This window comes from Ornithorhynchus anatinus, chromosome 7, assembly GCF_004115215.2.
Source record: "Ornithorhynchus anatinus isolate Pmale09 chromosome 7, mOrnAna1.pri.v4, whole genome shotgun sequence".
NCBI classification, from domain to species: domain Eukaryota; kingdom Metazoa; phylum Chordata; class Mammalia; order Monotremata; family Ornithorhynchidae; genus Ornithorhynchus; species Ornithorhynchus anatinus.
Genome location: NC_041734.1, coordinates 80,726,412 through 80,747,094, shown reverse-complemented (window position 1 = coordinate 80,747,094; position 20,683 = coordinate 80,726,412). Strand labels below are relative to the sequence as shown.

At 56.8% G+C, this 20,683-nt stretch overlaps 1 protein-coding gene across 6 annotated transcripts in view; it reads right to left on the bottom strand.

The window, feature by feature from the left end:
* The window catches only part of DNAH7 (dynein axonemal heavy chain 7), a 165,802-nt gene that overhangs the window by 44,642 nt on the left and 100,477 nt on the right, over positions 1-20,683 (bottom strand). For 5 of the 6 annotated variants that reach the window (XM_029069034.2, XM_029069035.2, XM_029069036.2 and 2 more), the window contains 5 exons: positions 16,831-17,703; positions 14,241-14,470; positions 9,019-9,349; positions 7,780-8,126; positions 1,875-2,055 (listed from right to left, as the gene is read on the bottom strand). In XM_029069034.2, the coding sequence (XP_028924867.1) occupies positions 1,875-2,055; positions 7,780-8,126; positions 9,019-9,349; positions 14,241-14,470; positions 16,831-17,703 (1,962 nt within the window). The remainder of the gene's footprint in view (positions 1-1,874; positions 2,056-7,779; positions 8,127-9,018; positions 9,350-14,240; positions 14,471-16,830; positions 17,704-20,683) is intronic. The other variant, XM_029069039.2, reaches the window with a different exon arrangement.

The following is a 20,683-nucleotide window of genomic DNA, read 5'->3' as shown; positions in this document are numbered from 1 at the left end:
ACCGTTGAGCTCACTGTAGGCCGGGAATGCGTCTGTTTGCTGTTCTAGGGTCCTCTCCCAAGCGCTTAGTACGGTGCCTTGCACGCAGTAAGCGCTCAATAAATACGACTGAATGAATGGCACAGTCCCAGTCCCACAGGGGGCTCCTAGTCGTCATCTCCGTTTTACCGATGAGGGAACGGAGGCCCAGAGAAGCGAAGTAATAATAATAATTACGGCATTGGTTAAGCGCTTACTCTGTGGTGAACACTGTTCTAAGCGCTGGGGGAGATACAGGGTAATCAGGTTGTCCCATGTGGGGCTCACATTTTTTAATCCCCATTTTTACAGGTGTCGTCACTGAGGCACAGAGAAGTTAAGTGACTTGGCCAAGGTCACCCGGCAGACAAGCGACAGAGCCGGGGTGAGGACCCAGGTCCTTCAGACTCCCAGGCCCGGGCTCTACACATTAGGCCACGTGGCGGAAGCAGCGTGGCTCAGTGGAAAGAGCCCGGGCTTCAGAGTTAGAGGTCATGGGTTCGACTCCCGGCTCTGCCACTTGCCAGCTGTGGGACTGTGGGCAGGTCACTTCACTTCTCTGGGCCTCAGTTCCCTCATCTGTAAAATGGGGATTAACTGTAAGCCTCCCGTGGGACGACCTGATGACCCTGTACCTCCCCCAGCGCTTAGAACAGTGCTCTGCACATAGCAGGTGCTTAACAAATCCCAACATTATTATTATTGGTGGGGGAAGGGGCCGTCCAGCCCCCGGGGCTCCGAGGGAGACGCTCCCTCGCCAAGATCCGCCCTCTCCTCTCCATCCAGACCGCTGCCACGTTAGTACAATCCCTCATCCTGTCCCTCCTGGATGACTGCATCAGCCTCCTCTCCGCTCTCCCATCCTCCCGCCTCTCCCCGCTCCAGTCTAGACTTCGCTCCGCCGCCCGGATCATCTCTCTGCAGAAAGGCTGTGGGCCTGTCACTCCCCTCCTCAAAAATTTCCAGGGGTGGCCCGTCCAGCTCTGTATAAAACAGAGACCGGTCACCGTTGGCTCCCGAGCCGTCCGTCCCCCTGCCTCCTTCGTCCTCACCTCCCTTCTGTCCTCCTCCGTGGCAGCCCACGTGCTCCGCTCCTCCGCCGCCGCTCACCTCGTCCCCGGGCCTCCTCCTCGCCCGTCCCGCCGTCGACCCCCGGCCCGCGTCCTCCCGCCGTCCCGGAAGGCCCTCCCTCCTCCCGTCCGCCAAACTCACTCTCTTCCCCTCTTCAAAGCCCTACTGAGCGCTCACCTCCTCCGGGAGGCCTTCCCAGACCGAGCCCCCCCTTTTCCTCCGCTCCTCCTCCCCTCCCCATCGCCCCGACTCCCTCCCTGCCCCACGTATCTTTCTATTTATTTTATTAATGATGTGTCTATCTCTAAAATTCCATTTATTCACATCGACGCTCCCGATGCCTCTTTACTCGCTGTGCTGTCCTCCTCCCCCCTCTAGACCGTGAGCCCGTCGTTGGGCAGAGATGGTCTCTCTCGGTTGCCAAACGGTCCTCTCCCCTGCGCTTATGAGAAGCAGCGTGGCTCAGTGGAAAGAGCACGGGCTTTGGAGTCAGAGGTTATGGGTTCGAATCCCCGCTCTGCCACTTGTCAGCTGCGTGACTTTGGGGGAGTCACTTCACTTCTCTGTGCCTCATCTGTAAAATGGGGATGAAGACCGTGAGCCCCATGTGGGACAACCTGATTCCCCTGTGTCTACCCCAGTGCTTAGAACAGTGCTCTGCACATAGTAAGCGCTTAACAAATACCAACATTATCATCATTATTATTATCCAGGGCTCTGCACCCGGGAAGCGCCCGATAAAGACGAGCGAATGAAGGGCCTCGGCCGGCAGGCCGGCGGCTCACCTGGTTCTCCAAGTCGGCCTTCTTCTGCTTGTTGAGGACGAGGGTGTCTCTGAGCTTGGCCAGTTTGTTCTGCACTTCCTGCAGGGCGGCCTGCTTCTTCCTCAGGCCTTCCATCGCGACGCTCAGCTCCCCTTCCGCCTGGTTCAGCTTGACCTTTTTCGGGGCGACCACCTTCGCCACCCTACGGGGACGCGGGGAGATTCATTCATTCATTCATTCAATAGTATTTATTGAGCGCTTACTATGTGCAGAGCACTGGACTGAGCTCTTGGAATGAACGAGTCGGCAACAGATAGAGACGGTCCCTGCCCTTTGACGGGCGCACGGTCTGATCGGGGGAGACGGGCGGACGAGAACAGTGGCAATAAATAGAGTCGAGGGGAAGAACATCTCATAAAAACAATGGCAACTAAATAGAATCAGGGTGATGGACATCTCATTAAACAAAATAAATAGGGTGATGAAGATACAGATGGTCGAGCGGACGAGTACGGGGCCGAGGGGGTGGGACGGGAGAGAGGGAAAGGGGGAGAAGAGGGTTTAGCTGCGGAGAGGCGAAGGGGGGGTAGAGGGAGCAGAGGGAAAAAGGGGGGAGCTCAGTGTGGGAAGGCCTCTCGGAGGAGGTGAGCTGTAAGTAGGGGTTCGAAGAGGGGAAGAGAATTAGATTGAGGGAGGTGAGGAGGGAGGGCCTTCCGGGACCGCGGGAGGACGCGGCCCGGGGGTCGACGGCGGGACGGGCGAGACCGGGGGACGGCGAGGAGGCGGGCGGCGGAGGAGTGTGCGGGGTGGGCGGTAGAAAGAGAGAAGGGAGGAGAGGTAGGAAGGGGCGAGGTGACGGACAGCCTCGAAGCCTAGAGTGAGGAGTTTCTGTTTGGAGCGGAGGTCGACGGGCGACCGCTGGAGGTGTTTAAGAAGGGCAGTGACAGGCCCAGAGCGTTTCTGCGGGAAGATGAGCCGGGCGGCGGAGCGAAGGATAGACCGGAGCGGGGCGAGAGAGGAGGAAGGGAGATCGGAGAGAAGGCCCGACACGGCAGTCTAGCCGGGATATAACGAGAGCCCGTAGCGGTAAGGTAGCCGTCCGGGTGGAGAGGAGAGGGCGGATCTCGGCGATATCGTAAAGGTGAGACCGGCAGGTCTAGGTAACGGACAGGACGTGTGGGGTGAACGAGAGAGACGAGTCGAAGATGACACCGAGATTGCGGGAGAGAGGGACCCGAAGGCCAGCCGGGCCGGGAATCGGTCGGCCCGGCCGTTGGTCCCCTCGGTCGTTTCCCTTGGGCCCTCACCGTGCGCAGAGACGGCGCCGAGAGCCTGGGAGAGGACGTGCCTCACCTTGGGCAGGTCGCTTCGCTTCTCCGGGCCTCGACTGCCTCATCGGGAAAATGGGGGTGGGGACGGTGAGCCCCCCGTGGGACGGGGTCCAACCCCATGTGCTCAGTACAGGGACCGGTGCCGAGTAAGTAATGATTATAATACGGGCTTGGGAGTCAGTGGTCGTGGGTTCTAGTCCCGGCTCCGCCACTGGTCAGCTGGGTGACTTTGGACAAGTCACTTCCCTTCTCTGGGCCTCAGTTCCCTCATCCGTAAAATGGGGATGACGACTGTGAGCCTCACGTGGGACAACCCGTTGACCTTGTATCTACAGCGTGGCTCAGTGGAAAGAGCATGGGCTTTGGAGTCAGAGCTCATGAGTTCGAATCCCAGCTCTGCCACCTGTCAGCTGTGTGACCGTGGGCGAGTCACTTAACTTCTCTGTGCCTCGGTTCCCTCATCTGTAAAATGAGGATGAAGACTGTGAGCCCCACGTGGGACAACCTGATTCCCCTGTGTCTACCCCGGCGCTTAGAACAGTGCTCTGCACATAGTAAGTGCTTAACAACTACCAACATTATTATTATTACCCAGCGTTTAGAACAGTGCTTGGCACATAGTAAGCGCTTAACAAACACCAATGTTATTATTATTAATCATAATAATTATGATACTTGTTAAGAGCTTTTTATGTGCCAAGCACTGTTCTAAGCACTGAGCCTGTTCTAAGTGCTTAACAAATACCACAATTACTATTACAGTAGGACATCTGCAAAATGGGGATTAATAATTATAATGATAGTATCTGTTAAGTGCTTTCTATGTTTCAAGCACTGTTCTAAACGCTGGGAGAGACACCAGGTCATCAGGTTGTCCCACGTGGGACGTCCAGTCTCCATCCCCATTTTCCGGATGAGGTCACTGAGGCCCAGAGAAGTGAAGCGACCTGCCCAGCGTCACACAGCTGACGAGCGGCGGAGGCGGCATTAGGACCCGTGACCTCTGACTCCCAAGCCTGGGCTCTTTCCACTGAGCCACGCTGCTTTGCCAGAGGGAGAGAGCGGCATTAATAGAAATAATTGAAATTAATGGAAATTAATTAAATAGAAATTAATAGAAGTAGATAAATGACAGAGATGGACAGAAGTGCTGTGGGACTGGAGCATCCACAGAGTAGATTATTTCTCGCTGCCATTCATTTATTTCTAGCTGTCATTTGTAATTTCATGTATAGTTATATCTGTCTCCCCACCGTAATATTTTTACTTCTACCTGACATTTATTTATTTCCACCTGCCATTTACGTGCATCAGCGGCCTCTCTCCCCTGCCGTAATTCATTTATTTATTCATGGCCGTCGTTAATTTAATTATCGCTGTCATTTAACACCTGTCTCTCCCTCTCTAACTTATTTATTTCTACCCATCAGTCATTTATTTATAGTAACATCTGTCTCCCCGCCGTAATTTGCTTATTTCTGCCTGTCATTTCTTTATTTATAGTAATGCCTGCCTCCCCTGCTGTGATTTGTTTATTTCGGTCATTTGTTTGTATCGATGTCTGTCTCCCCGCCGTACGTTATCTATTCATATTAATGTCCATCTCCCCCTCCAGAATATAAGCCCCTCACGAGCAGGGAACGTGCCTGCCAACTCTCTTATATTGTACTTTCCCCAGCGCTCAGTACAGTGCTCTGCACATAGGTGCTCGACGAATACACTGTTCGAATGATGGCCGTTATTTATTCACATCCATCGTATAAGTGTTTATAGCTTGGAGAAGCAGCGTGGCTTAGTGGCAAGAGGCCGGGCTTGGGAGTCAGAGGTCCTGGGTTCTAATCCCGCCTCCACCACTTGTCTCCTGTGTGACCTTGGGCAAGTCACTTAACTTCTCTGTGCCTCAGTGACCTCATCTGTAAAAATGGGGATTAAAAAATGTGAGCCCAACGTGGGACAATCTGATGACCCTGTATCTCCCCCAGCGCTTAGAACAGTGCTCGGCACATAGTAAGCGCTTAACAAATACCATCATCATTATTATTATTATTATAACTGTCGTATTTATTTTAGTAATGTCCATCTCCCACATGTAATTTATTTATTTCAACCTGTCATTTATTTACCGATAGCAATGTCTGTCTTCCCCACCGTAATCTATTTATTACCGTCACCTCTCCCCGCCGTTCTGTATTTATTTGTCTGTCATTCATTTATTTAAAGCGATGTCTGCCTCCCACGCAGTAATTTATCTGTTTCTAACGGTCATTTGTTTATTTATATCAATGCCTGTCTCCCCTGCCGTATTTATCCCCGTCATTTATTTCTACTGACGTCTGTCTCCCTCTTCTCTCCACATCTTTATACTCTACTATTTCCCCTAAGTTTAATCTATTTTAAGATCATCTCCCCCCCGAGACCGTAAACTCCTTGGGGCCAGGAATCATATCTCCCACCTCTGTTATATTCTGCTCTCCCGAGGTCTTTTCTTTTCTTTCAATGGTATCTGTGAAGCGCCTACTATGTGTCAAGCGCTGTGCTGAGCGCTGGGGCAGGTGAATTAGGTTGGGCACCGTCCCTGTCCCAGAAGGGGCTCAACAGAAAAAGTAGGGGGAAGGAGAGGAAGGAGAATGAGGCACAGAGAAATCAAGCGGCTTGCCCGAGGTCACAGAGCAAGTGTTGGTAGAGTCGGAATTCGAACCCAGGTCCTCGGATTCCCAGCCCCGGGCTCTTTCCATTGGGCCACCCTGCTTCTCGAGCTCTTAATATAGTGTTCAGCACCTATTAAGCACTCAGTAAAGCTCGATAAAACGCAGCGTGGCCCAGTGGATAGAGCCCAGGCCTGGGAGTCAGAAGGACCTGGGTTCGAATCCCGGGTCCGCCACTTGTCTTGTGTGTGATCTTGAGCAAGTCACTGCACTTCTCTGGGCCTCATCTGCAGAAGGGGGTTTAATAATAATAATGTTGGTATTTGTTAAACGCTCACTATGTGCCGAGCACTGTTCTAGGCGCTGGGGGAGATACAGGGAAATCGGGTTGTCCCCCGTGGGGCTCGCAGTCTTAATTTTACAGATGAGGGAACTGAGGCACAGCGAAGTTAAGTGACTTGCCCACAGTCACAGAGCTGACAAGTGGCAGAGGCAGGATTCGAACCCATGACCTCTGACTCCCAAGCCCGGGCTCTTTCCACTGAGCCCCGCTGCTTCCCTGATATAATAATAATGTTGGTATTTGTTAAGCACTTACTATGTGCAGAGCACTGTTCTAAGCACTGGGGGAGATACAGGGGACTCAGGTTGTCCCACGGGAGGCTCGCGGTCTTAATCCCCATTTGACAGATGAGGTCCCTGAGGCACACGGAAGTTAAATGACTCGCCCACAGTCACACAGTTGACAAGTGGCGGAGCTGGGATTCGAACCCATGGCCTCCGACTCCCAAGCCTGGCCTCTTTCCACTGAGCCACGCTGCTTCCCTTAAGGTATCGAACCTCACGTGGAACAGGGGCCGCGTCTGACCCGATTACCTCGCATCGACCCCAGCGCTTAAATGCCACGATAATGATGATGAATAATCACGGTATCTGTGAAGCGCTCACTCTGTGCCGGACACTGGACCAAGCACTGGGGTGGATACAACCAACCAGGGTGGGACCCAGCGCCCGTCCCCCGTGGGGCTCACGGTCCCCGTCCCCATTTTTCCCACTGAGGTCACCGAGGCCCGGAGAAGTGACGCGCCTGGCCCAGGGTCACCCCGCACACGAGCGGCGGAGCCGGGATTAGAACCCACGACCTCTGACTCCCCGGCCCGGGCTCTGTCCGCTCCGCCGTGCCGCTTCCCTCCCGCCAAGATGCCGTGGACTGAACGACCGATTAAACTACCGAAAGCCATCCCCGATCGCTCGCTTAGTACAGTGCCCTGCACATAGTAAGCGCTCAATAAATACTATTGAATGAATGAATGAACTCCAGCGCTTAGAACGGTGCATGGCACCTAGTAAGCGCTTAATCCATCCCATCATCATCATAATAATAATAAATGTCGGTATTTGTTAAGCGCCTACTAGGTGCCGAGCACTGTTCTAAGCGCCGGGGGAGATTCAGGGTCATCCGATTGTCCCTCGTGGGGCTCCCGGAATCCCGGCTCTGCCACCTGTCAGCTGTGTGACCGTGGGCGAGTCACTTCGCTTCTCTGTGCCTCAGTTACCTCCTCTGTCAAATGGGGATGAAGACTGTGAGCCCCACGCGAGACAACCTGATTCCCCTGTGTCTACCCCAGCGCTCAGAACGGTGCTCTGCACATGGTAAGCGCTTAACAGATACCGACATCATTATTATTATCCATCCCCATTTTGCAGATGAGGCCCAGAGACGCGAAGTGACTCGCCCACAGTCCCCCCGCTGCCAAGCGGCAGAGCCGGCAGTCGAACCCACGACCTCCGGCTCCCAAGCCCGGCCTCTTTCCGCCGGGCCCCGCCGCGCTATCCTTATCCCCCATCCGTTCATTCGATCGGACTTAATCGAGCGCTTCCTACGGGCGGGGCGCTGGACTAAGCGCCCGGGTGGGACAAGCGGGCGACCGACGGGTCAGCGGCTCTTACTTATCGTAGGAATCCATGGCTATGACCCATTTGCACAGGCCTTCGGCGGCGGTGGAAGCGTTCCGAATCTTTTCCGGGACGAAATCCGGATTGGGCAGGTAGTGTTTCCTGATGATGGCCATGTAGGCCGGGGGGATGTTATCCTTGTCGTACTCGTGAAGCGACTGCAGGAACCTGATGTCCCCCAGCAGCCTCTTGGCCGGTCCCCAGAAATCCTCGATTTTTCTCCCGGAGCCCGTCGGGTCGGGAATCTTATCGGCCTTGATGCCTTTCAGGATGCAGATGGCTTCCATGACGATCTTCACGCCCGCCGGAGGGCTCTTCATGGACTTCACCACCGTAATGTCCTGCGGAGGAATAACGGGCGCCGTCAGGAAGCGAGAGGCCCTAAAGGCCCGTGGCCTCCCCGGGAGCCGCTCGTTCCTTCCGTCCGGATAATGATAACGGTGCTGTTTGTTAAGCGCTTACGATGTGCTGAGCACTATTCTGAGCGCTGGGGTCAGCGGCAAGAGGCCGGGCTTGGGAGTCGGAGGTCGTGGGTTCTAAACCCGGCTCTGCCGCTTGGCAGCTGCGTGAGTGTGGGCGGGTCACTTCACTTCTCTGGGCCTCAGTGACCTCATCTGTCAAACGGGGATGAAGACCGGGAGCCCTACGGGGGACAATCTGATCACCTTGTATCTCCCCCAGCGCTTAGAACAGTGCTTGGCACACAGTAAGCACTTACCATCATTATTATTATTATTACTATTATTTATCATGAATACGGTTGAACGATTAGACCGTGCGCCCGTCAATGTGCAGGGACTGTATCTGTTGCCGATTTGTCCGTTCCAAGCGCTTAGTCCAGTGCTCTGCACACAGTAAGCGCTCAATAAATACTATCGAATGAATTATCATTATCATGAATACACTTGAACGATTAGACCGTGCGCCCGTCAACGGGTAAGCACCGTCTCTATCTGTTGCCGATTTGTCCGTTCCAAGCGCTTAGTCCAGTGCTCTGCACATAGTAAGCGCTCAATAAATACTATCGAATGACTTATCATTATTATCACGAATACACTTGAGCGATTCGACCCTGCACATAGTAAGCGCTCCCTAAATACCACGGAATGAATCGAACGAACGGAGGGTCGACGCGTACTCTCCCCGGCGCTCAGCCGAGCGGTCCGCACCCGGTGGAGCGCTCGACGGCGGACCGACGGAATGACAACCCCCGGAGCGGGCGAGCGTCCCGACCTGCGCGGTGAGGGTGTCCAGCGCGGCCAGGGCCGACTCCAGGATGGGCAGGGCCTCGGCCAGGTCGGCGTCGCACTCGTCCTTGATGGCCTTGGCCGCCAGGGCCTGCTCGTTGGCCACCGCCTCGTCCGCCTTGACCACCCGCTCCGTCTTGGCCACCTCGGCCGACTCGCGCTCCACGATGACCATGACCTCGTCCACCTCGCGGCTGGCCACCTGGAGCTGGGGCCGCAGGGCCTCCAGCTCCGTCTGCATGCTGGACACCTGCGAGGCCGCCGACTCCAGCTTCTCCAGCCCGATCTCGTAGCGCCGCTTCATCTTCATCACCTCGCTGGGGACCGGACGGGGTCGGGCTCGAGGGGCGCGGCCTCTCCCGCACCCGGGACCCGCGTCGCGCCCCGGAAGCCCCCGCGGGGCCCGGCCTCCAGCGACCGATCGACGGCGTTTCCCGCGCGCCGGGCGCTGTCCCGAGCGCTCGGAATGACGGCCGGTGGACCCTTACTATTTTCATTCATTCATTCAACAGCATTCATTGAGCGCTTACTACGTGCAGAGCACTGTACTAAGCGCTTGGAATGATTAGATTAGACTGTAATCCCGTGATTAGACTGTAATGATAATGTCGGTATTCGTTAAGCGCTCACTAGGTGCCGAGCACCGTTCTAAGCGCCGGGGGAGATTCGGGGTCATCGGGTCGTCCCACGTGGGGCTCACACACTTTTAATCCCCATTTTCCAGATGAGGGAACTGAGGCCCAGAGAAGTGGAGTGACTCGCCCACGGTCACCCAGCTGACGAGTGGCAGAGCCGGGACTCGAACCCGTGACCTCTGACTCCGAAGCCCGGGCTCACTGAGCCACGCTGCTTTGACCGTGCGCCCGTCAGAGGGCAGGGACCGTCTCTCTCTGTTACCGATTTGTCCATTCCAAGCGCTTAGTCCAGTGCTCTGCACATAGGAAGCGCTCGATAGATACTATTGAAAGAATGGACAGATCGGTAACAGAACATCCGATGATATCCGATAATAACGACGGCGATGGTGTTTCTTAAGCGCTTAGGATGGGCCGGGACTGTACTGAGCGCTGGGGTGGTTGCGAGGTAACCGGGTTGTCCCACGTGGGGCTCGCGGTCTTCATCCCCATTTGACAGATGAGGTCACTGAGGCCCAGAGAAGTCAAGGGGCTTGCCCAGGGTCACACAGCGGAGAAGCGGCGGAGGCGGGATTAGAACCCACGCCCTCTGACTCCCAAGCCCGGCCTCTTGCCCTTAAGCCACGCTTTCCTTGCCCCTAGAGAGCCTACGCTCCGGAGCAGCACGGCGTGATGGTTAGAGCCGCGATCTGAAAGTCAGCAGGTCACGGGTTCTAGTCCTGGCGCCGCCGCTTCTCTGCTGGGTGACCTTGGGCAAGTCACTTCACTTCTCTGGGCCTCAGTTTCCCCCCCTCTGTCAAATAGGGAATGAGACGGCGAGTCCCGCTTAATGTTGGTATCTGTTAAGCGCTCACTATGTGCCGAGCACCGTTCTAAGCGCTGGGGGAGACACGGGGGAATCGGGTCGCCCCACGTGGGGCTCACAGTCTTCACCGCCATTTTACAGATGAGATAACTGAGGCACAAAGAAGTGAAGTGACTTGCCCACGGTCACCCAGCTGAGTGGCAGAGCCAGAATTCGAAGCCATGACCTCGGCGCTTCGCACAGCGCCTGGCACTGGGAAGAAACCCAATAATCAGAGTTACTCTATTCATTCCATCATATTTGGGGAAGCATGTGGCTCAGTGGAAAGAGGCCGGGCTTGGAGTCAGAGGACATGGGTTCTAATCCCGGCTCTGCCGCTTATCAGCTGTGTGACCGTGGGCGAGTCACTTCACTTCTCTGGGCCTCACCTCCCTCATCTGGAAAATGGGGATTAACTGTGAGCCTCCCGTGGGACGACCCGATGACCCTGTATCTCCCCCAACGCTTAGAACAGTGCTCTGCACATAGTAAGTGCTTAACAGATACCAACATTATAATCCCGGCTTTGCCGCTTATCTGCTGTGTGACCGTGGGCGAGTCACTTCACTTCTCTGGGCCTCAGTGACCTCATCAGAAAAAGGGGGAGGAAGACTGTGAGCCCCACCTGGGACAAGCTGATGACCTTGGCTCTCCCCCAGCCCTTAGAACAGTGCTCGGCACATAGTAAGCGCTTAACAATTAGCATAATAATAATAATATTGAGTGCTTCCTCTGTGCAAAGCACTGTACTAAGTGTTTAGCACCGTACTAAGCGATGGTGAATGAATGACTGTAGCATGGCCCCACGCATCCAGTACCAAGTCATCGATCTGAACTCCGACAAGGGAATAATAATGTTGGTATCTGTTAAGCGCTTACTCTATGCTGAGCACTGTTCTAAGCGCTGGGGGAGATCCGGGGTCATCAGGTGGTCCCAGTGGGGCTCCCAGGCTTCATCCCCATTTTCCAGATGAGGGAACTGAGGCCCAGGGAAGTGAAGTGACTCGCCCACGGTCACACAGCTGACAAGGGGCAGAGCCGGCATTTGAACCCACGACCTCTGACTCCCAAGCCCGGCCTCTTGCCACTGAGCCCCGCTGCTTCTCTAATAAGGGAATAATAAGGAGAGTAATAAAAAATGGTATTTGTTCAACACTTACTGTGTGCCAAGCACTGAGCGGAGCACTGGGGCAGATATAAGCTCATCAGGGTGGTCGCGGCTCCTGTCCCGCATGGGGCTCCCGGTCTTCATCCCCATTTTCCAGATGAGGTAACTGAGGCCCGGAGAAGTGAGGCGGCTTGCTCACGGTCACCCGCCAGACAGCTGGCGGAGCCGGGATTAGAACCCAGGACCTCCTGACACCCAGGCCCGGCCTCTAACCGCTACGCGGTGCTGCTTCTAATATCGCGATAATTATTAGTAGTATTACAGTGCCCGGCACATAATAGCTGAGAAGCACACGCGGAGAAGCAGCGGGGCTCAGTGGCAAGAGGCGGGGCTTGGGAGTCGGGGGGGGTCGTGGGTTCTAATCCCTGCTCTGCCGCTTATCAGCTGGGTGACTTTGCACAAGTCACTTCACTTCTCTGGGCCTCAGTGACCTCACCTGGAAAATGGGGATGCAGACGGAGCTCCACCTGGAGCAACCTGATTAACTCGTAGCTCCCCCAGGTGCTTGAACAGTGCTTGGCACATAGTAAGCGCTTAAGAAACACCCTCAGCGTGGCTCAGTGGAAAGAGGCCGGGCTTGGGAGTCAGAGGTGATGGGTTCGACTCCCGGCTCTGCCCCTTGGCCGCTGGGTGACTGTGGGCGAGGCACTTCACTTCTCTGGGCCTCAGTGACCTCATCTGGAAAATGGGGATGAAGACCGGGAGCCTCACGCGAGACAACCCGGTGACCCTGCATCTCCCCCAGCGCTCAGAACGGTGCTCGGCACACAGTAAGCGCTTAACAGATACCAACATTATTATTATTATTATTCTTGAGCCTCAGTTCCCTCATCTATAAAATGGGGATGAATCCTGTGAGCCCCATGGGGGACGACCCAATTACCTCGAATCTACCCCTTAGGTGCTTAGGACAGTGCTTGGCACAGAGTAAGCGCTTAACAAAATGCTTCCCTCTGGCTTCCTCCTTTCCCTCCCCTCAGCACTGTGCTCATTTGTATATATTAGGTCACGGGTTTGAATCCCGGCTCTGACAGTTGTCAGCTGTGTGACTGTGGGCAAGTCACATGGAGAAGCAGCGTGGCTCAGTGGAAAGAGCACGGGCTTTGGAGTCAGGGCTCATGGGTTCGAATCCCGGCTCGGCCACTCGTCGGCTGGGTGACCGTGGGCGAGTCACTTCACTTCTCTGGGCCTCAGTTCCCTCATCTGTAAAATGGGGATGAAGACCGGGAGCCCCACGTGGGACGACCCGATTCCCCCGTGTCTCCCCCAGCGCTTAGAGCAGTGCTCGGCACATAGTAAGTGCTTAACAAATACCAACGTTATTATGTCTTCTCTGTGCCTCAGTTCCCTCATCTGTCAAATGGGGATGAAGACTGTGAACCTCACGGGGGCCAATCTGATTCCCCTGTATCTCCCTCAGCGCTTAAAACAGTGCTCTGCACATAGTAAGCGCTTAACAAATACCAACATTATTAGTATTATTACCCTATTTATTTTGTGAATGAGGTGTCCATCCCCTCGATTCTATTTATCGTGATGATGATGTCGCGGTTCTGTCCGTCCGTCTCCCCCGATTAGACCGTGAGCCCGTCACTGGGCGGGGAGGGTCTCTATCTGTTGCCCAGTTGTCCATTCCAAGCGCCTAGTCCAGTGCTCTGCACCTACTAAACGCTCAATAAATACGATTGAATGAATGAGTGAGCGAATACCGTCATCATCATCGACAGAGAAGCAGCGTGGCTCAGTAGCAAGAGCCCGGGCTTGGGAGTCAGAGGTCATGGGTTCGAATCCCCGCTCCGCCACTCGTCAGCTGGGTGACTGTGGGCGAGTCACTTCACTTCTCTGGGCCTCAGTTCCCTCATCTGGAAAATGGGGACGAAGACCGGGAGCCTCACGTGAGACAACCCGATGGCCCCGTATCTCCCCCAGCGCTTAGAACGGTGCTCGGCCCCTAGTAAGCGCTTAACAGATACCAACATTATTATTATGGGTTCGAATCCCGGCTCCGCCACCGGTCGGCCGTGTGACTGGGGGCGAGTCACTTCACTTTTCTGGGCCTCAGTTCCCTCATCCGTACAATGGGGATTAACTGTGAGCCTCACGCGGGACAACCCGATGACCCCGTATCTCCCCCAGCGCTTAGAACGGTGCTCGGCCCCTAGTAAGCGCTTAACAGATACCAACATTATTATTGTGGGTTCGAATCCCGGCTCCGCCGCCGGTCGGCCGTGTGACTGCGGGCGAGTCACTTCCCTTCTGTGGGCCTCCGTTCCCTCATCCGGAAAATGGGGACGAAGACCGGGAGCCTCACGCGGGACGACCCGATGACCCCGGATCTCCCCCGGCGCTTAGAACGGTGCTCGGCACAGAGTAAGCGCTTAACAGATACCGGCATCGTTATTAGTAGCCGCGGTAAGCGCTGACCAAACACCCCGACCGTCGTCACCACGCGAGCGCTCAGACGACCCCACGGACGGACGGACGGACGGAGCGGCCGGCCGGCGGAGGGCTCGGCAGGCGGGCCGCCGTCCGTCCGTCCGGGCCGAAGGGGTGACCCTCACTTGCGTTTCTTCTCCAGCAGGACCTTGAAGGTGGAGATGAGCTCCAGGTAGGACGTGGGGGTGACGTAGTTGTGCCTCTGGAGCTCGGCGTGGAACAGCTCCGACAGGCGGACGGTGGACGTGTGGAAGCTCTTGCACATCTCGATGCAGCCGTCTCGGGTGGCCTCCGACATCTCGATGTCCTCCAGGAAGCGGGTGGCCACCGCCTGCAGGGCGTCGTCCGGCCACGACTGCGGGGCCGCCGCCGCCGTTAGAAGCGCCGCGGCCTAGTCGCCGGGGCCCCGGGGGCCTTGGGTTCCGATCCCGCCTCCGCCACGGTCAGGGCCAGAGGGAGTTCTTCCCCTCCTTCCCGTAGCGCTCCGGGTCCTGACCGTCCCTTCTATTTTCATTCTGTCTATTTATAGCGATTCTACGGGTGCCCGTCTACTTGTTTTCTTTCGTTGTCTGGTCTCCCCCTCTCCTGACCGGGAGCCCGTCGTGGGGAAGCGGGGCTCAGCGGAAAGAGGCCGGGCTTGGGAGTCAGAGGTCGTGGTTCTCATCCCGGCTCCGTCCCTTCGTTCAGTAATATTTATCGAGCGCTGACTACGTGCAGAGCACTGTGCTAAGTACACCCCCGGCCGGCTGCGTGACCTTGGGCGAGTCGCTTCACTTCGCTGGGCCTCAGTTCCCTCATCTGGAAAATGGGGCCGACGACCGGGAGCCCTACGTGGGACGACCCGGTGACCTTTGCATCTCCCCCGGCGCTCAGAACGGTGCTTGGCATAGACTAAGCGCTTAGCAGATACCCTCATTATTATCATTATTATTATCTCTTGCCAAACGGTACCTTCCAAGCGCTTAGTACAGTGCTCTGCACACAGTAAGCGCTCAATAAAGACTGACTGAATGAATTTGTATCCACGTCGGTCTCTCCGGCTCCAGACCGTCAGCTCCCCGTGGGCAGGGAATGGGTCTGTTTATTGTGATGACAGTATCATACTGAGGGTATTTGTTGAGCGCTTACTATAGAGAAGCAGCGTGGCTCAGTGGATAGAGCCCGGGCTTTGGAGTCGGAGGTCACGGGTTCGAATCCCGGCTCGGCCACTTGTCAGCTGGGTGACTTTGGGCGAGTCGCTTAACTTCTCGGTGCCTCAGTGACCTCATCTGTCAAATGGGGATGAAGACCGTGAGCCCCACGTGGGACGACCTGATTCCCCCGTGTCTACCCCAGCGCTTAGGACGGTGCTCGGCACATAGTAAGCGCTTAACAGATACCAACATTATTATTATTATTAGCAGGCACTCTCCCAAGTGCTCTGCGTGCAGTAAGCGCTCAATAAACACTGGAACGAATGAATGAAAGTCACTTCACTTCTCTGGGCCTCAGTGACCTCACCCGGAAAATGGGGATTGAGACTGTGAGCCCCGCGGGGGACGGGGACTGTACAGAGCCGGCGCTGAGAACAGTGCCTGGCACATAGTAAGCGCCTAACAAATGCCATCATTAATCTCATTAGCATTTGCCCGTGGCCACCCCAGCGCTTAGGACAGCGCCTGGCACATAATAAGCGCCTAACAAATCCCATCATTAATCTCATTAGCATTTGCCCGTGGCCACCCCAGCGCTTAGGACAGCGCCTGGCACATAATAAGCGCCTAACAAATCCCATCATTAATCTCATTAGCATTTGCCCGTGGCCACCCCAGCGCTTAGGACAGCGCCTGGCACATAATGAGCGCTTAACAAATACCCCAGTTATTATTATTACTTCCCTGGGGCCGGGATGGGGACGGGTTTTATTCGTTTATTCATTTCCGGATGTTTGAAGATCTTTTTTACAGGGCTCTGTGTGATGATTCATTTATTCGTTCATCTACCTATTTATATTTATCTATGTATCTATCCATTTCTTCATATTAATTTCCATCTCCCCCTCTGGACCGTGAGCTCGTCGTGGCCAGGAAACTGTCCGTCGGTTATTATGTGGTTCTCTCCCTAGGGCTCTGCACAGGAAGCCCTCAGTAAATACGACCGAACGGACGAATGAACGTGCGAATGATCGGGGTACTGGTTAAGCGCTTACCACGTGCCAGACACCGTCCTAAGCGCTGGGGTGGATACGAATTTATTAGCTTGGACGCCGTCCCCGTCCCACCGGGGGCTCACGGTCTCCATCCCCCTTTTCCAGATGGGGGAACCGAGGCCCAGAGAAGCGATCAGACCGTGCGCCCGTCGGAGGGCAGGGACGGTCTCTATCTGCTGCCGACTTGTCCATTCCAAGCGCTCAGTCCAGTGCTCTGCACACAGTAAGCGCTCGATAAATACCACGGAATGAATAAAGCGACTCGTCCAAGCGGCGGAGCCGGGATGAGGACCCACGACCTTCTGAGTCCCGGGCTCGACCCGCCAGGCCACGGGTCCCCTCCCAAGCGCTCAGCGAGGTGCTCGGCCTGCTCTGGCCGGCCCCGGGTCCTCAGTCCGGCGCCCCGCTCCATCGGTACGCCCGCCCCGACGCCTGGTGGATGGACGGACGGGTGGGGGGGGGGGGTCGGGGTCCCGCCGCCGGTTCCCCCCAGTCCCTCCCGGTGCCCCCGGTCGCCGCCCCCGGACCTGGAACCAGTCGATGGTGCAGCAGTTGACGAGGGCGGGGAATCTCCGCAGGCGGCCGCGGAAGGCGTCGCCGATGGGGCTCATGGCCAGGACCACGTGCAGCTGGTCCCGGCAGCGGGCCACGAAGAGGCCGAAGAGGGCCAGGGGGCTGCCGTCCGTCTGCTTGGCGCGGTCCCTCTGCCGGTCCAGCTGCAGCATCTTCTCGCAGATCTCCTGCCGCTCGTCGGCGGCGAACAGGTCGGGCACCTCGCCGGCGTTGAGGAGGTTGCCGATGTCCTCCAGGAAGGCCTCCCGCTTGACCTGCGCGTCGGAGAAGAGGAAGACGCAGGGGACCTCGCCCTCGGCCGACCTGCGCAGGACGGCCCGCAGGTCCTCGTGCCACTCGACGCTCCCGTAGCCCTTGCTCAGCTCCACCTGGAAGAGCGGGCAGTCGGCCATGTGGGCCGCCAACCTGGTGGCCGACTGCCTCCCGCTGCCCCCGACGCCCACCAGCAGCGCGTGGCCTCGCGGCTGCTTGAGGACGCGGGAGACGCGGCACAGGTGCTCCACGGCGAAGCGGAACAGGACCAGCTGCATGGGCTTCTTGCTCAGGTTGTTGAACTCCTCCAGGTGGGCCTCCACCACCCGGCGCAGGCCCTCGGCCGCCCGCACCTCGCGGTAGCCCGTGTCCTCCCGCCGCGGGTCGTGGAAGTCGCAGAACATGAGGCCGCGCAGGTCGTCCTCGCCCACCAGCCCGTCGCCGTCGCCGTCCAGGCCGAGGAAGAGCCGGTGGAAGTCCTCGCCCAGCTCCCTCCGCACCACTCCCTGCACGTGGCCCACCAGCCAGCCGCGGTCCGCCCCGTCCAGCAGCCGGTCGTAGAACACCCGCAGGACCTGGGCCGGGACCCCCGGCGGGGAGGAGGAGGAGGAGGAGGGGGAGACCCCCGGGGTGGACGTTAAGCGCCGCCCGCCCGCCGGGCCTCTCTTCGGAGCGGCACCGGCCTGTCCCCCGCGGGGCTCCCCGGCCCCAGCCCCGTTTGACGGACGAGGGGACTGAGGCCCGGTCAAGTGATGATGACGATCGGGATAATAATAATAATGTTGGTATTTGGTAAGCGCTTACTAGGTGCGGAGCACCGTTCTAAGCGCTGGATGTGATAGCGACGGTACGTGTTAAGCGCTTACTATGTGCCAAGCACCTTTCTGAGCGCTGGGGGAGATGCAGGGTCCGCGGCTTGTCCCCCGTGGGGCTCCCCGGCCCCAGCCCCGTTTGACGGATGAGGGGACTGAGGCCCGGAGCAGCGAAGTGACTTGCCCGGGGTCTCACGGCAGGCGGGCGGCAGAGCCGGCATTCGAACCCATGACCTCCGACGCCCAGGCCCGGGCTCTAGCCGCCTACGTCAGGACCTGCCACGGGGCGGACGGTCGGAGAGCTGGACGGAGGGACGGAGAGAGGGAAGGAGACCGTGAGCCCCGCGTGGGACGGGGACTGCGTCCAACTCCATTTGCTTGGATCCACCCCAGCGCTTAGTACGGTGCCCGGCACAGAGTAAATGCTTAACAAATACCACAGTTATTATTAAGCGAAGCAGCGGGGCTTAATGGAAAGAACCCGGCCTTGGGAGTCAGAGGACGTGGGTTCTGATCCCACCCCCGCCACCTGTCTGCTGGGTGGCCTCGGGCAAGCCACTTGGCTTCTCTGGGCCTCAGTTCCCTCATCTGGAAAATGGGGATGAAGACCGGGAGCCCCACGGGGGACGACCCGATCGCCTTGCTTCCACCCCAGGGCTTAGAACAGTGCTTGGCACGTAAGAAGCAACGTGGCTCGGTGGAAAGAGCAAGGCTCGGGAGTCAGGGGTCATGGGTTCGAATCCCAGCTCTGCCATTTGTCAGCTGGGCGACCGTGGGCGAGTCGCTTCACTTCTCTGGGCCTCAGTTACCTCATCTGGAAAATGGGGATGAAGATCGTGAGCCCGACGTGGGACGACCTGATGACCCCTGCAGCTACCCTAGGGCTTGGAACGGTGCGCGGCACATAGTAAGCGCTTAACAGATACCGACATTATCATTAGAGAAGCAGCGCGGCTCGGTGGAAAGAGCCCGGGCTTGGGAGTCAGAGGTCACGGGTTCGAATCCCGGCTCCGCTGCTTGTCAGCCGTGTGACCGTGGGCCACGTCACTTAACTTCCCTGGGCCCCAGTGACCTCATCGGTCAAATGGGGACGAAGACCGTGGGCCTCACGTGGGACGACCTGATGACCCCGTTTCCACCCCAGCGCTTAGAAACGTGCTCGGCCCGTAGTGAGCGCTTAACAAGTACCAACATTATTATTATTACAAGAAGCGCTTAACAAATACCGTCGTTATTATTGTCTCCCCCCTTTAGACCGTGAGCCCGTCGTCAGGCAGGGATGGTCTCTGGCCATTGCCCCGTTGTCCACTCCAAGCGCTTAGTCCAGTGCTCTGCACACAGTAAGTGCTCAATAAATACGATTAAATGATTGACTATTATTACTATTATTATAAATTCTCAGGAAGGGGAGAGGGCGGGAAGATCTCAGGCAGCCAGGGGAGGGTGGCTGCCTGTTTCAGTGGGCCGTGCTCTCCCCAGCGCTCGGCTCGGTGCTCGGCAAGAAGGAAACCAGAAGCTCCTTCAGGCCGGGGAGTGTGGCCACCCACTCGACCGGTCCGTGCTCTCCCCACTGCTCCGCTCAGTGCTCGGCGCATGGGAAACCCTACTTAGAGCTCACCTCCTCCAAGAGGCCTTCCCAGACTGAGCTTCCCCTTCTCCCTCCGCTCCCTCTACCCCAGCTAAACCCCCTTTCCCCCCGCTTTCCCTCCGCTCCCCCCCCCCGCTCCCTTCCCCTCCCCCCGGCACTGGGCTCGACCGCTCGATTGTATATATTTTCATTACCCTATTTATTTTGTTAATGTGATCATCGTAATAATTAATGTTGGTATCTGTTAAGCGCTTACTGTGTGCAGAGCACCGTTCCAAGCGCTGGGGGAGACGCAAGGGAATCGGGTTGCCCCACGTGGGGCTCGCAGTCTTCATCCCCATTTTACAGATGAGGGAACTGAGGCCCCGAGAAGCGAAGGGACTCGCCCACAGTCCCACGGCTGACGAGTGGCGGAGCCGGGATTCGAACCCGTGACCTCTGACTCCCAAGCCCGGGCTCTTTCCACTGAGCCACGCTGCTTCTCTAGGTAATGAGATGTACATCACCTTGATTCTATTCATTGCTATTGTTTTAATGAGACGTTCATCCCCTCGATTCTATTTATTGCCATTGTTCTTAATAAATAAATAAATTGTGGTATTTGTTAAGCGCTTACTAGGTGCAGAGCACCGTTCTAAGCGCTGGGGGATACAAGGTGATCAGGTTGTCCCACGTGGGGCTCACAGTTTTAATCCCCATTTGACAGATGAGGTAACTGAGGCACAGAGAAGTGAAGTGACTCGCCCTAGGTCACACAGCTGACCGGCGGCGGAACCGGGATTAGAACCCGTGACCTCTGACTCCCAAGCCCGCGCTCTTTCCACCGAGCCACGCTGTCTCCCCCGATCAGACCGTGCGCCCGTCAAAGGGCAGGGACCGTCTCTATCTGTTACCCATTTGTCCATTCCAAGCGCTTAGTCCAGTGCACATAGTAAGCGCTCAATAAATACTATTGAATGAATGAATGAATGAATGAATGAATGAATGACACCAGAAGCCTCTGGAGGGCAGGGACTGGGGTTGCCGACTCCGGAGCACAGCGCTCTCCCAACCGTTCAGCACAGCGTTCGGCCGACAGTACGCGGGAAGCTCCTCGAGGAAGGGTGCTCCTCTAACAGTGCTCTCCCAACCGGTCAGCACAGCGCTCGGCCGACG